We start from the raw sequence: 22,191 nt of genomic DNA on the forward strand, positions 1-22,191 counted from the left end.
CGCTTGGGTTTGATTCTAGGACCCTCCCTTGGATGCCAAGATCTGTGGATGCTCAAGTCCCACGATAATAAAACTCTATCCTGTCAGCCCTCCTTATCCACAGATTTTTTTTCTCCACGGATTCAAGCATCCATGGCTTGAAAATACTTTTTTATAAAGTATAAATTCCAAATAGCAAACCTTGATTTTAGATAAGGGGCACCATTTTGCTGTGCCATTGTATTTAATGGGACTTGAATATCCACAGAGGCGTGGGACTAACATTGTGTCAAAGCCAAAGATGCCAAAGCCACTCTTCTAACATTGTCCTATTTTCCCTCTACTGCATGGTTTTTTAAAAGCGCCTAACTTGATGAAGAAGAAGCCAGTGGCGCTTCGCATGCACGCAAGATGGATATGGTGCGTTTTGGGGGGCCTGCGCAATGCATCCCTGTTCGGGTGGATTTGGGATGCAGTGGTACCTGTTTTTTGGGGGGCAGCACCGCAGTACCAAGCTAGAGGGCGCTCGAAACATCTCCTTTCCCCCCCTTTCTCTCAAGTCTGCTTTTTCTTGGCAGCTGTGCGCACTTTTGGCAAGCCAGGCTGCCCAGACTGGAGCGCAAGCAAGGACCGCAAGAGAGAGAGATATTTTTTTGTGTGCAAAAAGGGAAGCCAGCCCAAAACTCTTGAAAAAGACTCATGTTTGTTTGCCCTTTCTCAATGACGTCGTGTCCTGAGCTGTTCCCCTCCCTCTCCCTCCCTCCCTCTCTTTAGGCCCCCCTTCTTTGCCCTGAACATCTTGGGAAGCCACCGTTCAGCTGCACCGCTGGGATAAAACCGCTCAAGCCGCCGGCAGACTGGGGCATTGCTGTCGAGAGATGGCCAAGCTGTGGACTTCTTCTCTCCTTCCCGGAGCCCTCCTCGTCCTCCTGCTCTCCAGCCTCCCGGCTTCGTGGCAAGGAGGTAAGAGCGGTCCTAGAAGACTTGGGCTGTTGAGGGTCAAGAACTTCTCTTGTTTGGGTACCGCAACATCTGTGGTCTAGATGTTCCCCCTCCATGGAGTTGCAAGGCCAGCTGTGGAAGCAGTAGACCTGCTCCTGGGTCTCCTTGTCCATCTCCTCCTCCTCTGAGAACCTTCTGACCTCTTGTCTTCCCTTCTCTCCTTCCCACCTTCTGTTCTGCAAGAGCTCCTTCTTTCAGCTCTATGCCGGTTGTCCTCCTGGGTCCTTGCACCAGGAACCAATGCTTTCAAAAAATTTCATCCGTTAGAGGAAGGTGTCCCTCTGAAGCCATGGTTGAGGTTGCAACTATGATGCACCCACCAACAGATGTTGCAGTACCCAAACTTAAAACAAGGGAAGCTCTAGAAAAGCTAAGCTGTTAAGGATCAGCCTCTGAGGTCTAGATGTTCTTCCTCCATGGAGGTGGAAAGCTAGCTGTGGGGTTGGTTGACTTGCTCCTGAATCTCCTTGACCATCTGACTATCTTCTCCTCCTCTGATGACCTTCTGACCTCTTGTCTTCCCTTCTCCCCTTCCCATCATCTGTTTTGCAAGAGCTCCTTCTTTCCGCTCTGCAGACTGTCCTCCTGGGTCATTGCACCAGGAGCCAAAACTTCCACACTCTCTGCTCCATCCCTTGCTGGAAGGTGTCTCTCTAAAACCATCTAGGTACACACTGTGATGCCAACCACCCAACTAAGAGCTCCTAATGTTGCATTCCCCAAACCTAAAAAACAACAACCTCCGGGCCAAAGCATGTCTTAGAATGAGTTTAGGTTGTAGGACAGAGCTTGGAAGGAGATTCTAGGTTGAGAAGACACCTAGCTCTCTGAGCCTGGCTCCTTGGAAGGTGTTTCCAAATTCCCTGGCAAATAGTGGGAATGTATCCGAAAAAGAAGATGTGTGGAGTACCTTGAGCAAGCCTAGCCAGGCTTGGTGCACCTGTGGTCAAGACACCGGACTGCCAAGTCCAAGTGTTGATGTTGGTCTGTGACCATAATAAATATTGATCAAGAGTTTGTACTGAAACCTGGTCTTTACCTGATCAAGGTGTGCATGAGTGTCTGGCTTATTTTGCACAAGGAGCGAGGGCTGGCACAAAGGTGGGTGAGAAAGAGGTGACCAGGGGTTCCGAGTCCTGAATTAACACATGCCTCTTAAAAGCAAAACAGTTAGTTGTGCATACTACTCCACTTACGCATTATTGTATTGCGTTCTTTTTAATGTAACATTAATGCATTATCATTAATGCATTATTTTTACTTAACTATTCTTTAATGTATTGTTTTGATGCTGGTCTTTGACCATAATAAAGTATCATTCATTCCTATGAGCAACTGCAGAAACGTTGCCCAGTTTTGAAGCCAAAGGAGAATGGTGACAGGGGTAAACTCCAGGTGAGACAATAACCTTACGCAGGATCCCAAATGTTCTGCAAGTGGGATGGACGGCTTGCTCTTCTCGGATCTGTCTTGCTACTATTGGGTTTTCTTGGTCCTTCTTTGGAAAAAACCCTCGTTCTAAGAAACTGGCATGGGGTTTTTGGAACAGATTGTCCCCTTGGGTTTAGGACATGGGTGGCAACCTCACTAGGTCCCAAGGAAGTGTTGAGAGAGTCTTAGTATTCTTGTTTTCCATTGTCGTTTCCTCTGGAGATCTCAGAACGGTCAGCGCTTTGGAGAGACGGGTTGAGTGGGATGTGATAAGGTTGCAAAGAAAAATATGTCGGAGTGGAGGAATCCGTCTCCAGATAAGGCTGACTGAGAAGTGATGGATTGCATCTTAGAGTGACAGGGAAGACTTGTTTGCAGAGACTTTGCTAGGGAGGGTTTGGCCATTGGGCTTGGCTTACTGGCTCGAGCGCTCTGGAGGAACATTCCTGCTCTGTGGCTAGATAGACAAGTGGAGAAATGTATGCGTGCCCTTTCTGGCGGTTGGAAAGGTGGCTCCAGGACCATAGCTAGAAGGGACCTCTAAGGTCATCTACTCTACCAGTCAGTGCAAAGTGGGGGGAATATCCCCAACACAATGTTGCACAAGAAGTTGTTGGGATGCAGGATGTTTGCAGTGCTGTAAAAGGCACATGACAGCCAGCACGGCTTAGTGTTTCGAGTGTCAAACTACGATTCTGGAGACCAGGGTTCGATTCCCGGCTGGGCCATGAAACCCACTGGTGAGCAAGTCCTACTCTCTGAGCTTCAGGGAAAGGCAATGACAAACCTTCTCTGAACAACTCTTGCCAAGAAAAGCCCATTAAATATTTGCATGACGATTGTCATAAGTCGGAAACAATTTGAAGGCACACAACAACAAACAGCGCATCCCCATGACTGCTCCGGATGTTTCCCCACAAAATAGGTCAGATGGACTAGATGCACTTTTGTGTTGCTGCTGCTGTGTGCCTTCAAGTTTATATCTGACTTTTGGCAACCCTGTCGTGAGGTTTTCTTGACACGATTTGTTCAGAGGGGGCTTGGCATTGCCTTCATCTTGGTCTGAGAGAGTGTGACTTGCGTTTATATGGCTGAGCAAGGATTCAAACCTTGGTCAAGTGTCCTTGTCCAACACTCAAATCATCATTCTGGGATCCTTAAAAACCAAAAAGTGTGAATGGTTTTCAGTGGAGTATAATATGTGTGTGTGCTTTGCTCTCTTTTGCAACGTCAGTTCATCCTTTGGGAGGCTTTCCAAGACGACCCGACGCCACCCTTTGCTTGTAGTCCTTCCGCATGGTGTTTCAAACGCTGCGTACAAACCACATCCTTTGGCATCCTTGGCAGGTGCCAAGTCAGTTGCCCCCAAGTTAGAGAATATATGTATATACTATATATTGCCTTCCCTGCCAAAGTTGGAACTCAAAGCATCTTACGATTTAAATAAATATAGTTCATGCTCTTTTTCCCCAACCTCTTTCCATATTGCAAACCCAAGGACCCAACATTTTATTGTGCCGTTTCTCCTTTCCAATTCCTGGGCGAGAAAAAGCCACAACAGACGACGGAGGCTTGTAAACACCTCTTTGCCTACTCTCCTGCTGCGAACTCTTGTCGCCTCCAGGCGAACGCAGATTGGAAACCAACTAGGCTTAATTCTGGGTTGTGTCCGCCTGCCACAAGTTCCTAACCGAGGCTAGTACATTATTCCCTAATGACTTGTAATGGCCCGTCATTTTGCATGTAATGTTTTTGTGTGTGTAAACGGAAAGCCTCTTTATATGAAGATTTGCTTCCTCGGCCCAGCTGTATTATGTCTGCGTGTGAGAAAACAGGACATGAATTCAAATCATGCACAAAGTCAGCGTAATTCCTGGCATGCAAAGCGGACTTTGTGTCTGTGTGTGTGTGTGTATTTTGACAATTATTATTACAGCAGGCCCTCAGTTGGCTTGTTTGTAGATTCCAAAACCCATGGATGCTCAAGTCCCATTGAATATAAGGACTTTATTATTATTATTATTATTATTATTATTATTGCAGTGGACCCTAGGTATCCGCTGGGGTTTGGTTCCAGGACCCCACCATGGATACCAAAATCCGTGTATGCACAAGTCCCATGATATAGAATGGGGTGGCAAAATGGTGTCCTTTATAGCAAAATCAGTATCAAGGTTTGCTTTTTGTAATTTATATTGTGTGTGTGTGTGTGTGTGTGTATACATGTGTGTGTGTGTATACAGTCGCCCCTCCTAAATCGCGGATCTGAGATCCGCACCCTTGAATATCCACGGAGGGTCAACCTCCGCTATTTTCAATGGCGCACGTGCCCAGGCCGCACACACAGAGGTGCAACCCATTCAAGTCTATGCGCGAGCCTCCATTTTTGCAAGGGGGTTTGGAACAGATCCCCTGTGAAAACAGAGGGAGAACTCTGTGCGTGCGTGCGTGCGTGTGTGTGTGTGTGTGTGTGTGTGTGTGTGTGTGTGTGTGTGTATATATATATATATATATATATATATATTCAAAGCATGGATAGTTGAATCCATGGCTATGGAGGGCAAACTGTATATTTATTAGGTTTATATCTTGCATTCCTTCCCAATTGTCTTGCTGCTCCCTGTTTTTTTGCTCTCCAAACAACAACCCTGTGAAGCGGGTTCAAAGCACAGTCTGAGAGAGCCTCGACGCCAGAGTGTGCGCTCTTGGCGAAACCTGTGTCGCGGCCTTGCGTCGAGGCCCCAGTTTTGTGCGCGTTTTTGCAAATATCAGTAAACAGGAAAAAAGTCTGGGGACAAAACCAATCCCTACCTCTGTATGTTTACTTGCTAGTAACTCCCACACAGCACCATTGGACTTACTCCCATGTAAGCATGCCAAAGACAGAAGGGAAGCAAATGGCTTTAGGAAAAAAGGATGCACACTGCGCTTGGCAGGCCTTCAGCATCTTTAAATTGGTCAATAATGATCAGGAGTCCAGAGTTTGTGCCTTTTCCAAATCGTTCCTCGGGGTCCATCGAGGAAAAGAAACTTCGGAGCTGACAAGAGTTGGATTAGGATTGCTTTCAACCCCCTCAGATCCCAAAGCCCTTGCTTTTCTCCTTGCCAGGTTTGCAGAAGAAATGTCTACTTCTCAGCAATTGCATGGAAAAGTGGCCCGGAGGGAGAGGTTGCGCGATCCAAAATGGTGGATGGAGGAGGGCTAAGCTGTCCATTCTGCCTTTGCTTCCCATGTTAAACTGCATCTTCTCCTTCCCTGCTTTCTGCGGCGTTGGCTAATTGTACCCTCCGAATAGTTTGCAGAATCATTTAATTTTCGGTGCCACGTCGGAACGGCCAAAAGGTTGTGCATTTGTGCGCAAAACGAAAGCATGGACGTCCCTTGAAAAACAAGAGGCGTGAAAGTGCTTAGAAAAGGTACGGTTTGCATTGTATACCTTTAGCCAGGCATGAGAACCATGAGGCCCTTCAAAGGCTGCTGGACTACAAATCCCATCGACCCCAGCCAGCATCGCTGTTGGGAGGAATGCTGGGATCTGTCGTCCAGCGGTTCACTGGATTGCTGAAGGATTCCCATCCCTGTTTTAGACATATTTGACGGATCCGATAGTTTATAGATTTCTACAAATTCAACTGTTTATGATAGAGTAATAGTGCAAAGAACGGCTGATAGAATTATTTTATGGGATGGCTTTGGTTCCAAATGCTCTGGTTCCATCCTTTACTTGCATTGGGAAGATGGCAAGGCAGGTCACTTGGGAAGAGACAGGGCTGGAATTCAAAAGGAGGAGAGGACCATGCTTTATTTTGCATGAAGGTTTGCTATCAACTCAGCTTTGAAGGAGAGGCCTCCAAGGAATGCTCTTATTGCGCCAGGTCTTGCAAACTCTGCTTCTTTCACCAAATTTCATCCAGCTGCTCAGGTCTTGCAAACTCAGGGCAGCCATAGCTTCCTTGGTGGAGTCCATCCACCTGTAATGCAGTCTTTTCCTCCTACGTTCCACTTATTCTTGCCTTCGCTTAAGTTGTCTCACGATGAGTCCAAAGTATGATAGCCTCAGTTGAGTTGTTTTGGCTTCTAGGGTGTGTTCGAGTGCGGTCCGTTCTCGGACGCATTTCTCGGTCACTTTGGCAGTCCGCGATATCCAGAACTCTCTATTTCAAAGGCGTCTATTCCGAAATAAAGATCCCGAGGGGTAAAAAGCAGAGCGGGCAGGTCAGAAAATCAAGATGCCAATGCTAAATCACCAAGAAAATAAGACACACAAGAGTTGGCATTTGCAGACAATCGAACGGGGAAAGATGGCAGGATCCCATTTCCATCGTGCTCCAGTTACCCCACCTCCAAAGGAAGAAAAGGGGGGAGAGGGAAAAGGAGAAATTGGAGAAGTGGAAGAGGTACAGAAAAGGGGGACGGAGGACCCAAGCGGCCTGGAAGAGCGGAAGAAAAGGCAGAAAGCGCTGGAGAGTTTGGCTCCGGAGGGGGAAAAAAAACTAGAGGAGATGACTAAGCTTGGAACAAGACCACCGACTTGTCACAATTGCAAATGTGACATGCTAGAGTTTAGACTTGGCTAACGCCGACGTTATTCCAGGGCTGACCCGAGAAAAGGCGAAATGCTGCGATGATGATTCTCTTTCATCCATCCAACCTTTATTAGCATCAATGCATAAGCCACAGAAAACACACCGCTATCAAATTAACAAACAAATCCAAACATTTGTTGTTGTTGTGTTGTATGCCTTCATAAGCCAAACCTATCATGGGGTTTGCTTGGTCCAGAAGGGGTTTGCCTTTGTGTTCCTCTGAGGCTGAGAGAGTATGGCTTGCCCAGAGTAGGTGCAGTCTACCTCCAAACGCCAATCTCCAGGAAGAAATGGTCACCCGTCACTGCCACCTCCATCGTCCCCTGGCAAACCTCCCCAAGGCCCTTCCAACTGGGAGGAAAAACAGGATGCAAAAGATTGCATGGAACAAAGGAGGGAGGGCAGAAAAGAAAACCAAAACCCTCCTCCGTCGCACATCGCTCTCCAAAGTTTATAAACCTGGCAACCGTTCGGAGTCGGCAAGCTGAAGAAACTAAGCCCCGGTTGTTTAGCTTTTGCACTTTATCACAACCTCGGGGTTGTTGTTTTTTTAGGCCGCGTCCTCGCGAAACCCCTTTTTGTTCCAAAGAGGCCTGCGAGATAAGATTACGGCCTGATTCTTGGTGGAAAGGTGTCGGGATTTAGACTTTGCACATGAGAAGAAACACACACACACACCCACAGAGAGAGAACTTTGCCTCCTTGATCCCATTAAAAATATTGTATGGGAGGTTGGCGTCTTTGCTTAAGCCGACGATAAACTTGGCAACCCTCCGCTTGAGCCGTTAAGTCATTTTTCGAAGCTGCCCCTTTGTATCAGAAGCAAAGCAACGTGGAGAAGAATACGCCAATTGAGACCCAGAAAAACAAATTGATTCCTTATACTTTGGCCCTGGGCTTTGAGCACAAATTGCTTTTGCATTTTTGAACTCGGCTCGCAGCACTTGAAGCGAGTTGAGGACAAAAAGGGGAAGGCGAGAGGATGAGAGAGAAGCCAGGACATTTGAATGGCTGTTGAATAAATGGGACGGCAGGGGATTAATCGGGACACCTCTTTGCAAAATTGGGACGGTTGAAGGGCACTGACTTCATGGCTTTGTAGCGAAGGTGAATCCAGAACAGTTACCTATATTAACTCCTCTGTAATCATCCAACGGCAACCATAGTAGTTTGAGCATTGGGCTGCAATGCCAGAGATCAGAGTTGGGATCCTGGCTTGGACATGGAAGCCCCTGAGTGACCATACCCTCTCAGCCTCAAAGGAGGGCCATGGCAAACCCCTTCTGAAGAAACCTGCCAAGAAAACCCCGTGATAGAGTTGCCACAAGTCAAGGGGATTAAGCTCAGCTTCTCCGGGTGCCATGGAGTGCCAAGTGGATGGCGGTGGAAGGCGCAGGGCTGAGAGGGTGCATAACTCCATGGGGAGGGATGCAAGCTGGTGGCCACATGCCGTCCTTTCCCTTGGTGCTAGGGAGGACTTTCAGCTTCTGATCTTGCTGAGCTGGGCTTCAGGCTCACATGGTTTTGGCTTCCAGAGTATGTGCACGTGGGCCTTCCAGTCCCCTTTTGACTCGTGGCGACCCCATGGATTGCAGGGGGGTTTCTTATGCAAGGGATCCTCAGGATGCAAGATTTCATGGAACAAGGGAGGGACGGCAGAAAGAAAACAAGTCATCGATCAAAAGGGGACTTGGCCAGTTCCTTCCTATTAAACGCAGCCTCCAGCGCCTGGGATTCACTGGTGGTCTCTCCCATCCTGGGGCTAACCATGGTTGACCCTTATTGGCTCCCATGATCCGATGGGACGTGGTACCTTTTAGGGTATTTAGCGCATGTGGGGTTTTTTGTACCTTCCATTTTTTTCCTGGTGCGTTCTGGCAACCCCATAATTTCGTAGGGTTTTCTTACGCAAGGAATCAACAGTCCCTTCCTTTGAAATATAGTCGACAGCATCTGGGATTCCTTGATGGTCTCCCATCCTAGTACTAACTGTGACTGGCCCTGCTTAGCTTCCAAGACCAGATGGGATTTGATTCCTTTGTGTGTGTTGGTACCTTCAACCGGACTATTGACCCCTTGAGACCCCATGGATTTTGTAGGGTTTTCTTAGGCAAGGAAGACTGTTTTCCTCCTTTCCAACCTTTGGTTTCCACTCACCCGGTTAAAGCAGTGTGAAACCAGATTATTTCTGCAGTGTGGGTGCGTCCTGATGAGTTTCGTAAAACAATCCCTAAGCACTTTTTTGCTCCTTTCCAGCCTTCATTTCCCACAGACGGGGATGATCTCCGGGAGTTTTCCCTTTGGCCTGGCTTCCAAAGTGGCCTGTAATTTATTACGGCAGACAAGAGTTTTTGCATCCTGATAACTTTATAGCTCATCCTCGGTAATCCGAGAAATCTGAGCTTGCAACATGCGCGTTGTGCATTTGACTCGGTATCGCAGGTTTGCGGATCTTGGATGCGATTGTACTAAACCCTATTGTTAGTGCTGACTGAAGCCGTGCCATTGAATCAATAGGATTTGCACGTGTGTCATCCACAATGGATTCAGTGGATCTACTCTTCTTGGGGACAGCCAGCTTGGCGTAGTAGTTTAAGCGTCGGACTACGACTCTGGGTACTAGGGTTTGATTCCCAGCTTGGCCATAAAGCCAATGGGGCGACCTTGTGCAAGTCCCACTCTCTCAGCCTCAGAGGATGGCAATGGCAAACCCTTCTGAAGAAACTCACCAAGAAAACCGCAGCATAGGTTCGCTTTAGGGTTGCCATAAATCGGAAACAACTTGACCCACGGATAAGTCGAGGGTAAAACTTAGGGGCACATAGCAAAAGATCTAAAGGACGAAGCAAAGCAAAACAATGTCAAAGATCTTAGAAAACTCCATCAGACATAGCTCTTTGTGCTGAGTCTTAAGGCTGGATGGATGAGAGGATAGAGGGGATCAGTGCTTCCAGGACAGATTATACTCTTGCTTTTCACCAGGAGATGGTTCCTTCTTTTAAATAAGAGTTAAGATACAGGGCTTGCATTGACCCACGGCTAAGTCGACTCAGGTTTTTTGGATCAACTTTTTGACCTACATTTCTAGACTTATACATGAGGATACACAGTACGTTCCAAAGTGGAAAACTGGGGGAGTGTTGCCTTAAAGTGACACGAGTTGTATTTGGGGTGAGTTCCTCTGCTGCCTTCTCATGAACCTCCAGGTTTCCTTACTCAAAGCTTGGGTTTTGGGGTTTCTGCAGAACCTTGCTCCGGTGGCCGGTGGCCAGTCTCTCTCTCTCTCTCTCGGCCCAGACGCAGGAGGCAAGTTGAACGATAAACACATATAAATCGGTCGATGCGCCTGCCAGGGCCCATCGGCTCGCCAAGTCTCCGCTCTTCCTGGAATTGCACATTGTCGCTGCCCATTCTGCAAGGGAAGAGAGAAAGAGATAGAGCGAGAGAGGGGGAACGAAAGAAAGAAAGGAGGGAGAGAGAAGGAGAGAGGGAACGAAGAAGAGAGGAGGAGAGAAGTGGAAAGAGTTGGAGATGGGGGGATCGGAGAAGGAGTAAGAGAGAGAGGGTGCATTCGAAATAACACAGCTTGGTACCATTTTGACTGCCATGGCTCCATGCTACAGATTAATAGACTAAAAGATCTAGGATCGCTTCTGTAATTAAAAAAATTATCAGAGAAATGTGAGATATATTGATATAAAGGAAGAAAAGAGAGGTAGAAAGAGGGATAGAGAAAGAAAGGGGTTAAGAAGGAAAGCGCATTGGAGAGCAGCATAACTGCCGAAGGGGGCCTTGTCTCCATTGACAGGCGTTTACTGGGAGCCCCACCGATGACTGATGTCTCTTTTGGGGCCCATTCTTCTCCAACACCAGCCAAGCCCTGGGCTCAAAGCGCACCTTGCCTCCTGTTGCATGTCATGCTCCTAATCCCCGGGAAATGGAAGCGCCATGTGGTTTTGCGCTTGAGCAGAGATTGACCTTGCAAACGGTGTTGAACGTTGCAGGGTCCGCAGCTCAGGAAACAGGTTTAGCGCAGAGGTGTGCAACTGGAGCAGGTCTAGTGCATGACTTTCCAACCTCCTCCTCCTCCTTCTTTTGCTTTGTTTATTGTTGAAAAGCACTGCAACTCGACGGTAAAAGTCTGTCCTTCTTCGTCCATCCTTCAAAATCCCTCCCGACAGCGATGCCGCCCAAAAACCTTCCAGCTAGACAGAGGATAAGGAGGGCTAGCTTGGGGAACATGCGAAGACTTTGTACAAAGGAGCATCTTTGTCAGAGGGTTTGAGGCATGGCTGTTTGTGGACCCATTGAGACGCCACCCAACCCACGCCGACGTCCCGCTACCTTCCGCGCTCGACTCTGTCCTTCCAATGCTCCACGCCAAAAGGACAAACGCTCCTGCGTCTGCCGCGCATCGATGCGAGGAGAACGTGGCAGGGATAGGAATCCAAATGGCAGACGTTTCAGGATTTGTTATGTCTGTCAGCAGCTTCCTAATCCCTGCGGAGAGAGAGATTGCGGATGGATGGAATGCCTTGACAGGATCACCTTTAGAAAAAAGGAAAGGAGGGGGAATACATTCTCCAACCAAACAGATTTTTCTGTTATGGTTTCCTTGTCGCTAGTGTCTCCTGGCTCTATCTCCATCTCTATTTGCAACTGTCAGAGCGACCCTGGATGCCGATTCCAAAGGGACACGGTTGAAGTCGGGTCAGAACTCAATCGACCCCAAGATATTCCTCGCTTCCTCACCAATCTGGAGCCAGATGTAGGCTACCTCTCGTCTCGAATACAACCACCATCACCACAAGTCATGTACAAAGCTTGGTGAAAGGGCTAGCTGGGGGATTCTGGGAAATATGGTCCCCGATTTCCAAGCTCAGCGTGTGCCACTGGAAGGCTGCATCCAGTTGTGGGCATCACGATTCGAGAAGGATGTGGACAAGCTGGAAGGTATCCAGAGGAAGGCGACCAAAAATGGTGGAAGGTCTGGAAACCGTCAAGCCCTATGAGGAACGGCATAGGAAGCTGGGCATGTTTAGCCTGGAGAAAATGTGGTTCTAGCTGGTTACATTTGGGTCCCCCTTTCTCTGCCTAGAAATGATGCAGACCAGCAAAGAGTTGGCGCTTAGTTGGTTTTTGCCAACTGTGTGGAGCTTGGGACGGTTTTGTGCTTGGTGCCAGAGATCCTGAACAGTTGGTGTGACTTCATGTTCGAATCCACTAATCTGAGCCAGGAGGGATGTGGGATGTATCCCTTATCCCTAGCATAGGAAGATGGCTGCATTTGCTTATTCATGGTGCCAACACACTGTGCCCATGCGCCTGGACATTAACTCAAAGAAGGGCAGACAGATTATTCTGCGGCACCTGAATGAGCAACAGTGAGTTTTTCGAATGGTATCCATTTGTTAGATGGCAAACGGTATGCTTTCATGGACCCTGTGGTGACCCATACTAGAAGAGGTGGTACATCCGCTTCCGGTTTCAGTCCAAACTGTAATGGCCCTGCTTGGAAACCTCCAAAGAAGGAGACTCTGCCAACCACCCAAGGCAGCATCGTCCACTGTCTTACTGTCAGGAGGTTCTTCCTAATATTTATGTGGAATCGCTTTTACTCTAGCTTGAATCCATTGCTCCGTGTCCCATTCTCTGGAGCAGCAGAAAACAAGCTTGCTCCATCCCCAACATGACACCCCTGCAAATATTTAAACAGGGCTATCGTGTCAGCTCTTCACCTTCTCTTCTAAAAGCTCTTTCCATCATGAAGCTCCTCCTAACTAACGTTGAGGTGGGATCTCTTTTCCCATCGCTTGCATCCATTGCTCCTGGTCCTACTCTCTGGAGCAGCAGAAAACAAGCTTGCTCCATCTTCAATGTATATTGAGCACTTCTACGTCTCATTGGGCCTTCCTGGTATGCATTGAAAATTTACGATGCTCGTTCGGCCCTTCCAATGCACCTTGGGCACTTCTAATGCCGACTGGGCATTTCCAAAGACTTCTTTGTATGTGTCTGTTGCGTGTCTTCAAGTCATTTCCAGCTTAGGTTTCCTCGACAAGGTTTTGCTTTGGGGAGCCTTGCGTTGCCTTCCTCTGAGAGTGGGACTTGCTAAAGGTCACCCAGCGGGTTTCCATGCTTGAGCTGGCTCTCAGACCCTGGCTTACCAAACTACAAACCATGTACGCTTTGCACACTTCACCCGAAAGGTAATTTTGTGCAGTGTTTTAAACCACTTCGTGCAAAGTGGAAACACAGCTTCCCATTTGTTGGGAACGCTTTGAGTCAAAGAGTTAGCATAGTTCAAAAATGAGACGAAACTCTGTCCGCAGAAGGGTTCTTTGTAAGGCCAGTTAGACCGGTGTCATATGGTTTTTGTATGTCATTCTACCTAACCATCCCCACTCTGGGCATTTAACCTTGGAAGAAACCCCAAGGGCTATCCAGTGCAACCTTATTCTGCCATGCAGGAACTCTCCATCAAAGCATCCCCAACTTCTCCTCTCCTCTCCTTCTTTCTCCTTCTTTCCTCTTCTTCTCCCTGCTGCCCTGCTTCTTGTTGTCTTGTGTGTCCTGGCGTCGATTTTGTCATCCTTTGTTGGTGTTTCTCAATCCCGCGTCTGACCAGCCATCTAGTCGGTTTCTCAATCTCAGGCGTCCGGGGGAGGTTTCTGGCTTGCGTCGACTTCGCTTTGGCCGCCATCCATGAGCCAATTACGCAGGAATGTCGGAGTCTTGGAAGCAGGTTTTGGGACACTTGGGAGATAGTTATACTGGTCAAGAGAGAGAAGAAAACCACATATATATATGAATGACACATACACAGAAACAGAAACTGATCTATGCATCAGCTGCCTCTTTCCTCCCTCCTTCCCTCTTTCTCTCTCTCTTCAACTTTCTCTGTTTCAGCAGAGATTTTTTCAGGTGGTAACACTTAATCTCCCCTCTTCCATCTCACCCACAATCCCTTGGCTATTGGGGAAGGAAATGGATGCGAAACAGGCACGCCTCGCCATCCTGAATGGCTGCGTCTTTCTGTAGAGGATGCATTTCTTTGCAAGGAAGCGGGTGGCGAAAGCAGAGCATCTCCTCTCTGTCCGCTGTCACCGCACCCCGTTGCAAATGCGCAGTGGCGCTGCATGCACAACCCTGCTTCTGCAATCTGGAACTTGAAGGCACATTTTGTGCATACTGATGGGATGCCTGCCTTACCGCCCTGAATTGAAAAATGTAGCCGTGTAAGTCTGTAGAAGCAGTATGTAGAGAGATCTTGTAGCCTCATTGAGACTCACTGAAACAGAGACATTGGCAGCATGAGCTTTCGTAGACTAGTAGAATCTACCACTGTTTTGCCCTGTGTCTGAGGGACAGTTTATCTGTGAATGCGCGCTGTGGAGCAATGGAGGTACATGGATGCCCGAAGGCAGCCTCTTCCCAGCCTCTCTTCTCTCTCTCCATAACCAGCTAGGAAATGCAGCTGAGTCACAGGGATCTCTGGTTAAGTACAACCAGATCCGCTTGCGATTAAACTATTTGTTTAAGCATTCCTCAGCCCTGCCGTTGTCTTCCAAGAAATTGCTAAGCGTTCCTCTGTTAACATGCGCGGCTTCAAAGCCTCTCCAGGGCAGGCGGTCGGGAAGCCATCCAAGGGATCCAAACAACAAGGTGCAGAGAGACGAATCTTTCAGAACAAGTTTGCAATCTGGTAATGCTCACAAAAAGGATGCGCTTATGGGGAGGGAAGAGGAACATGTTGCCGTAATGGCATGCATGCTCCGATGGTCGCCTGTGCCACAACCGGAGAGTGACTTGCTCCCCACAAGGACAACAAATGCTCCCTAATATCATCACCAATGCATGTTTGTGTGTTGTCTGCCTTTAAGTCATTTCCGACTTATGGCGGCACTAAGGTGGCACTATTGCAGGGTTTTCCCAGCAAGTTTCTTCAGACGACTTGAGTTAGTTATGCATTGTATTGACTTCTGTCCTTTGAGATGTCGAGGGAATGGCCTAGTCTGTAATTCAAGGTTTGGAATTGCTTTCCAGGGTGATGAACCCTGAACCGATTCCAAAATAGATCCAGAAATTGGGGGACTCCAAAAGCCCAGAACCCATTCCCATTGTCACATATGCGCTTGTCGCCACAATCCTTTGGGGAACTCTGGCCAGCCTTATTGGACGAATGAAGTGTTCCCTAGAAATTTCACAACATTAAAGAAAACCTCATGCAGTCCCGGCACAATAATGACGAATGGAGCGAAGAGTCATTTCTGCGGGATTTGGTTCCTTGGCTGCGCCAACATCTCCTCTTCCATAGAAAAATAGTTGGTCCCTGTGTCGTCTTAGTCTGAAACGCAAGTGTTTATTTAAGAGGAAAGAAGCCATGAAGGCAGCGTTGGAGGCAATGGGAAGCGGGGGCCGCATGTCGAAACATGCATGCTCCTCAGTGTCCTTCGGTTGCACAATCGGCCCATATGGCTGGATGCGAAGCAGAGATCCATCTGGGGAAGCCAAGAAGCTGCTGAACATTAAGCAAACCCAAGTTGCCAGGGCAGGCCAGAGCGGGTTTGGGGGTGCAGACATCCATGTGCATGTTGCATCCAGGCAAGAGGGCCGAAGGGGTGCTCTGTGTGTGCGCGCACATGCACATATTCAAGTCACACTGTTGACTTACAGCAACCCCATGGGTTTCATAGGCTTTTCCGAAGCAAGGAATCTGCAGAGGTGGTTTTGCCAGTTCCTTCCTCTGAAATATAATCTTCAGTATTCAGTGGCGGTCTGCCAACCAAGTACATCTGGACTGCCATATCCATGGGATCTTTATCCGCGCATTCAAGCATCCACGGTGTGCAAATATGAACAATATACTGTGGTCCCACCATATATATGGACCCCCGTGAATGTGGGGAAATGGCAGATAAAAAACCCCACTAATACTGTAATAATAATAAATTATTATTATTATTTATATTCCGCTTAATCACTCGGAATCCAAGAGGATATTCTTTTTACCTAAGAGAACACCTTTCTAAGGATCTCCAGGTTCTCCAGTGCAACTCTATGGTCAACAGCTAATAAATAATAATAATAATAATAATAATAATAATTTATTTATAGCCCGCCTCTCTGTCAGTGACAATCGGGGCAGCTTACAAGTTGAAATTTCATACAATCCCATGTCCCAATATCCCACCCTCCCTGCAAAGGGTTGACCATAGAGGCATGCTGGAGGACCCACAAGTGTTTTCTTTAGGAAGGTCTAGGTTCTCCAGCACAACTCTATGGAGGAGGAGAGCCACGCAACGCAAGCCAGCTTCAACTCCTTGGAGGAAAGGAGGTGGTATAAATAAGGACAAGCATAAATAAGGACAAGGACTCCCCCTAGGAGTAAAATATTCTGATTCTGTCTCCTTTTGTTCACTTCCAGGGGTCCCAGGTGCAGGAGTCGGGGGTCCTGGAACAGGCTTCTACCCTGGTAAGAGTCGCAACCACCACTAGGGATGCTGGTATGATGGTTTTGTATCCCGGCCTTGGATAACTCCTTTGGCGTTTAGCCATGGGAACTACCCACCACCACAACCGTAACCCATAAAAAGCAGTTTTGGCCAGGTTCTGGTTAGCTTTGCATTGGAGCTCTCCAAGGCGCCGAACCTATTTAGAAACAGGGTTCGGCACCTTGGAGACATCCCACACCAAAATCCGGAACGGATTGGCCGCCCCATTGACATGGCAGCTTCCAGCCCCCGCTGGGTCCCTCTTTCTCCCCTCTCCCAGCCCTACTGAGATCTTGCCGCTCTCCGCAGGAGCGGCTGGCGTGGGAGGCCTGGGGGGACTTGGCGCCGGACTCGGCGGTCCAGGTAAGCGCATGGGGGTCAAAGGAATGGAAGAATGCCCCCTGACGCGCATGAGATCAGGTTTCAGATAAAGCATGCCAGAGTGTTGGTCTCCCGATCTCCAAAGGCTCAGGATCACTTGGTGGATTTCGGTTGGACGGGTAGATTTTGGACGGACAAGAAGAAAACACTTCTTGGGCCTCATTCAGTGATTCGGATTAAGTGGGAACCAGGGTCGCTTGAACCGGTTCAAACCGATTCACAATCTGATTTAAAAGGTAGAATGAGGCCCTGGTTGCATGATTTGGTTGTTAATCGGTGGAATTCACTGCCACAAGGCTCTTGGAGCAGTTTAGGATTTAACGGAGGTTTCCAAGGTGCTGAACCCTATCGCTTTGCAAGCCGTCCATGGCCTGGCGCAAAGTCATCACCCGCAGGAGAGACCCACAGATGCCACTCAGGGTGACTGGTCAATCTCCAGCATCCACCATTGGGCTTGCTGGCAGTCTCAGTTGGGCAGAACGAGAAAGCTGGCGCTCTTGGCAAAGGCCCCAAAGTGAGATGTTCCTCTCCTCCGCAGGCACCGGCGTTGGCGGACTCGGGACCGGATTGGGCGGCACAGGTGAGTCCTCCTTGGGATGAACGTACTTCTCCAAACATGGAGGAAAACCTCCACTACAACCTCCAGAATCCAGCTGTCGTGAAACTGGGAGAGTCTGGGAGTTGTAGTAGTCTCCAAAGTAATTTTATTCCCCGCAAGGTCTGACTTACTGTGTTGGGTTCCTCCTTGTTCCACTTTCCAGGGCCTTTCCATTCGTCGCTGGTTTGCTTGTAAGGATTCCCTTCTTCCTTTTCTCAGGAGGAAATGTATATTTTTCCCCTGCATTTTATTCAAAGTGAACACATTTCTCAATTCCTTTTAAATAACATTTGCATTTTCTTCCCCATTGACATAATAATGGAGTTGGAATAATGCCATTCCGACACCGCTATCAACTTCTGGGATTTGTAGTTTTGCAAGCCTTTGGAGAGGCGGGATATAAATAAAACATTTATTATTATTATTATTATTATTATTATTTAGCCTCCTCCATCAGAGAGGCTCTGTTGCCCCAGCAAACTACAAATCCCAGTATTCCACACCAGTAAGCCATGGCAGTTCAAGTGGCATCAAACCACATTATTTCCACGGCGCAGATGTAGCCAAATAGTATGTTAATGCCTATTATTTTTACCCGTTATCAAAGTCCGAAGTGGGTTTCGCCCTCCTTTCTTTCCTCCCTTTCTTCACGCAACACTTCAGGCATATGCTTTCATGGCTAACCAGAGAATAAAAACAGATGGTATCCATCTGAGGGTTCTTAAAGTCCTCCGACGCAAAAAGGCTGATCTTCCAAGTAAACTATGCGCCGTTTCCCAAAAACCCAGCCTCGGTGCCCGAGGACTAGAGCATAGCCAACGAAACGCCAATTTTTATTGTTACTTTAAATCATCATCATCATCATCATATCCGCGGGGAGCCTGAGCAATTGCCATCCCCTTCGCTTCGTATCTGCTCTGAGTAAAAGCAGAGAGCGTCATTGGGAATAAAATTGTCCAAGGCAGAGGAGGCCAAAAGAGAATGAGTCATTGGCCTCGGGAGCGAGGCTCTTTCATTCGCCCGAAAGCGATCTGGAGTTAGAGGTGAGTCCTAATAAGACGGACATGTTTTCGTTATTTTAAATAACGTTTCCCACTATTGTTATGGGCTTGGAATGAGCCGCCATTTGGTACTAAAAACCGACCCCTGCCTCTGCTATCGGATAGGCTTTATTGGCCACAAAGGGATGTTGCAGAGGAGAACGCTCCAGTCCTTGGCTTGATGGATTCCAGCATCCTCTTGCAAGCCAAAGTTAGAGTCAAGCCCTTAAGCAACCAATTCTACCAGGGCAAAGGGTCCCAAACCCTAAGGCACACTCGCCGGGGTAAGATAACAAAAAGACGACCCTCGGGAGTCGTATAGGGCAGAACCGTACGAAGGACATTATTAGGTACCATGCGCTGGAGAGGAAGGCCATCCGAGTGGTTGGCAGGTCCCATGTCAGCAGGGCAGTGAATCCACTCCTGGTTTGGGTTAGTTTTCTGGAGTGGATTAAAACATGGTATTTTCTGGAGTGGGTTCAGCGCCTGACCGACATGGGAGTCAACAGCCGTCACCAAAATGCAATGGCACTCATGTCGGATTAAAGGCTCACATCTGGACCACTCCTGTAGAAAGAAAACATTGGACCCAGTTGGTCCTGGGTTGCCATAGAAAGAGAATTCTGCTCTCGTCAAGAAAATGGTGCTCGAGGTTCTCCTCGGAAGTCTTCTCTTGTTTAACCTTATTCCACATTTTCCCTTCCTACCAGGATTAGGCGCAGGAGCCAAACCTCCGAAACCAGGTCAGTGGTCTTCCCACCCGTTTCAAGCCCTCCTTCCACATTTTGTTTAAATCTGTGACCATTAAAACAGGGTTTGGGTGTTGGACAAGGACACTGGGGGACAAGGGTCCGAACCTTGGCTTGGCCGCGGAGACCCACTGGGCGACTTTGGGCAAGTTGGATGGCGATGGTAAACCCACCTCTGAACAGATATGGCCCTGCGATAGGTTCCCCTTAAGGTTGCCGTAAATCCAAAACAACTTGAAGGTGCATAAAACACGCACACGTTAGCATCACATTTTTTTTTAATTATACAGTACATTTTATTTAGACCTACAAATATATAACATATACTATATAATCAAGCATACGCATTCTCTTTACATAGTCTTCATTCACCTTCCTTCGTTTTGAATATAGCCTTGCAAAGTGCGCTCTCTTTTCTCTCCTTCAGGGGTCGGAGGTGCTGGAGCAGGACTAGGTAAGGAAGACACTGCAGAGGCTGAGGAGGGTTTCTACAAAACGTTGCAAGCTTATTGCTCCCCTGCTTGGTACTTGCTCCAAGAAATCGATTCCAAGGAATTGAGCCACTGAGGACCCTTTTCCTTCTTTCTCTCAGGTGGACTTTATCCAGGAGGAGCTTATCCAGGAGGGGTCTATCCAGGTGCCGGGACCTCCGCGGCGGCGGCGGCAGCTTATAAAGCCGCCGCCAAAGCAGGTGCGTTCCTGTTATTGCTGACACAGTGAGCGTGGCTCTTGCCATGTCTGGAGTCCTTGGATGCATCTACACTGTAGCAGTAATGCAGTTTGACGCCACTTTAAGTGCTGTCGCTCCATCCTATGTAATCCTGGGGTTTGCAGTTTTATGAGTCCTCTCTTTCAAAGCATGCTCACCAAACTACAAATCTGAGCATGCTCCAGGATGGAGCCCTGGCAGCTAAAGTAGTGTCAAGCTGCATTATTTCCACAGTGTAAACGCATTCCAGACATTAACAACAGCCACTTTATGTTGTCTCTCTTGAACCAGGTGCTGGGCTTGGTGGACCTGGCGCCGGCGGAGGTGGCCTCCCTGGGGTTGGCGTTGGCGTTCCTGGAGGCGGCGTTGGTGTGCCAGGAGGTATGTTACTCACTATTTTATTGGAGTATCTGCAGTAATGTGCATTCTCAAACCTGTGGCTTCTGCCTGCTTTGCACGGCTGGCTGCGCATTTTCGCAGAGGAACGGCAAACGGTTGCAGTTTGCACAGGAACGGGATGACAAGTGCCTTCGAAAATATGCAGCAATTTGCATTACACACTTATATATAAATATATATGTGTAAATTTACAGCACTATATAAACAAAGCTTAATAATAATAATAATAATAATAATAATAATAATAATAATAATAATAAGACTCCTTATAGCATGCCCATTATCCAACGAACCGATCCCTAGACTCTGAAATCAATGCTGGTCCCAAACTCTTGTTGTTAGATATTGCTGTGTTAGTCTAGAGAATCAGTATGCAAAGAGAACTTTTAGTACAGTTACGAGATCCCTTTGCAACTTGTTGTTGTTGCTGCTTGCGATAATCACATGCATGAAGCCTGTCAGCTTGCATCCCTGCGAAGCTCCAGGAGTCTCCCTGTTGGTTGCCGTTTGTGGTTGGAACCAGAAAGAGAACAATGCAAAGATTTTGCAACTCTTGGCTGCTCTCTTGGCTCTGCAGTTGCTCAATGGTGAACTTGGACAAAGGAGCCCTTTTGGGGGATCCTCCTCTGAAGATGCTCCCTGCCTCTAACCTCCTCCTCCCTGGGCTCTGGATGTGATGAAACGTGCATTGGAAATCTCCGCTGTGCCAATGCCCCTTTCTTTCTCCTTCTCCCTTCCTCCAGGTGGAGTGATCCCACAAACCGGGGTGCAACCAGGAACCGGCGTTGGGGCCAAGCCTGGGAAGATCCCTGGTAGGTCCCCATTTGTCTCCAAGTTCAAATGAGACCTCCCAACTTTCTTTCTCAGCAAGAAAACATGGACCTTACTTTCCTTGGAGCGACCCTAAAAGAGGAGGCCCATGGGATCACTGATGATCTGACATGTCGCTAATCCTTAATGGGTCTAATCTCAATGGGAGTAAGGACTTTGGGGTTATCGTTGATCATAAATTGAATATGAGCCAGCCGTGTGATGCTGCGGCACAACGAACGCTATTTTAGCCTGCATTCGTCGAAGCATAGTTTTCAAGTCGAGGGAAGAGCGGTCCTACTATATTCGGGGCTGGTCAGGCCTCATCTGCAATACTGTGTTCGCTTCCAGGTGGATCCTTTTAAGAAATGACTGAGATGATTGAAATGGACAGAATAGCAGCTTTAATAAATCAGAAAGATTTAGAGAAAGTAGACAAGGAATGGTCTCCGGTGTAAAGATGATTGTAAGGAAATGTGGAAACGATCTGGCAAGGGAAACAAAAGGAGGTTCAATGTAAATCAGCCTGAAAGAAGAGAAATATATGTAAAAGGCAAAAATAGGGAGGACAACCTACTTATTTGTTTCAGATCGGAGCGCATAAGGAAAGAGAACGGATACAGGAAAAAGGTGTTGGTTACTAATGAAATGACGGAAGTACTGTAAATAAGATATGAGATTTAAATGACAATGCAAACGGTTAAAATAAAAAGAAGGATATAGACAAGTTGGTATGAGTTCAGAGAAGGGCAACAAGGGTGATAAGAAGTATGGAGAACGAAATGTGTGAGGAAACGTTGGAGACGCTGGGCATGTTCGGTTTGGGGAAGAGAAAGGTGGTGACATGATTTCACTTTCAATATGGAATCATGGAACGATAGGATCAGCTGAAGGGCTGTCACTGGGAAGAGAAGGCAGGCTTGTTGTCTTCTGCTCTAATGGTACGAAGTTACAGGAGCGTAGATTTCGTCTGCGCCTTAGAAAGGGCTTCTTGACACTAAATGGAACCAAA

The 22,191-nt window shown here is 47.8% G+C and overlaps 1 protein-coding gene across 2 annotated transcripts in view; it reads left to right on the top strand.

Moving 5' to 3' along the window:
- Window positions 1-555: 555 nt before the first annotated feature.
- ELN (elastin) overlaps window positions 556-22,191 on the top strand; it is a 38,297-nt gene continuing 16,661 nt past the window's right edge. Inside the window, exons 1-9 of one of the 2 annotated variants that reach the window (XM_042442664.1) lie at window positions 556-942; window positions 16,427-16,474; window positions 16,803-16,856; window positions 17,413-17,454; window positions 19,223-19,255; window positions 19,689-19,715; window positions 19,854-19,952; window positions 20,262-20,351; window positions 21,113-21,181. In XM_042442664.1, coding sequence (XP_042298598.1) covers window positions 858-942; window positions 16,427-16,474; window positions 16,803-16,856; window positions 17,413-17,454; window positions 19,223-19,255; window positions 19,689-19,715; window positions 19,854-19,952; window positions 20,262-20,351; window positions 21,113-21,181 — 547 coding nt within the window. In that variant the 5' untranslated portion in view covers window positions 556-857. The remainder of the gene's footprint in view (window positions 943-16,426; window positions 16,475-16,802; window positions 16,857-17,412; window positions 17,455-19,222; window positions 19,256-19,688; window positions 19,716-19,853; window positions 19,953-20,261; window positions 20,352-21,112; window positions 21,182-22,191) is intronic. The other variant, XM_042442666.1, reaches the window with a different exon arrangement.

The sequence above is a fragment of the Sceloporus undulatus genome, chromosome 11 (genome assembly GCF_019175285.1).
Source record: "Sceloporus undulatus isolate JIND9_A2432 ecotype Alabama chromosome 11, SceUnd_v1.1, whole genome shotgun sequence".
NCBI lineage: Eukaryota > Metazoa > Chordata > Lepidosauria > Squamata > Phrynosomatidae > Sceloporus > Sceloporus undulatus.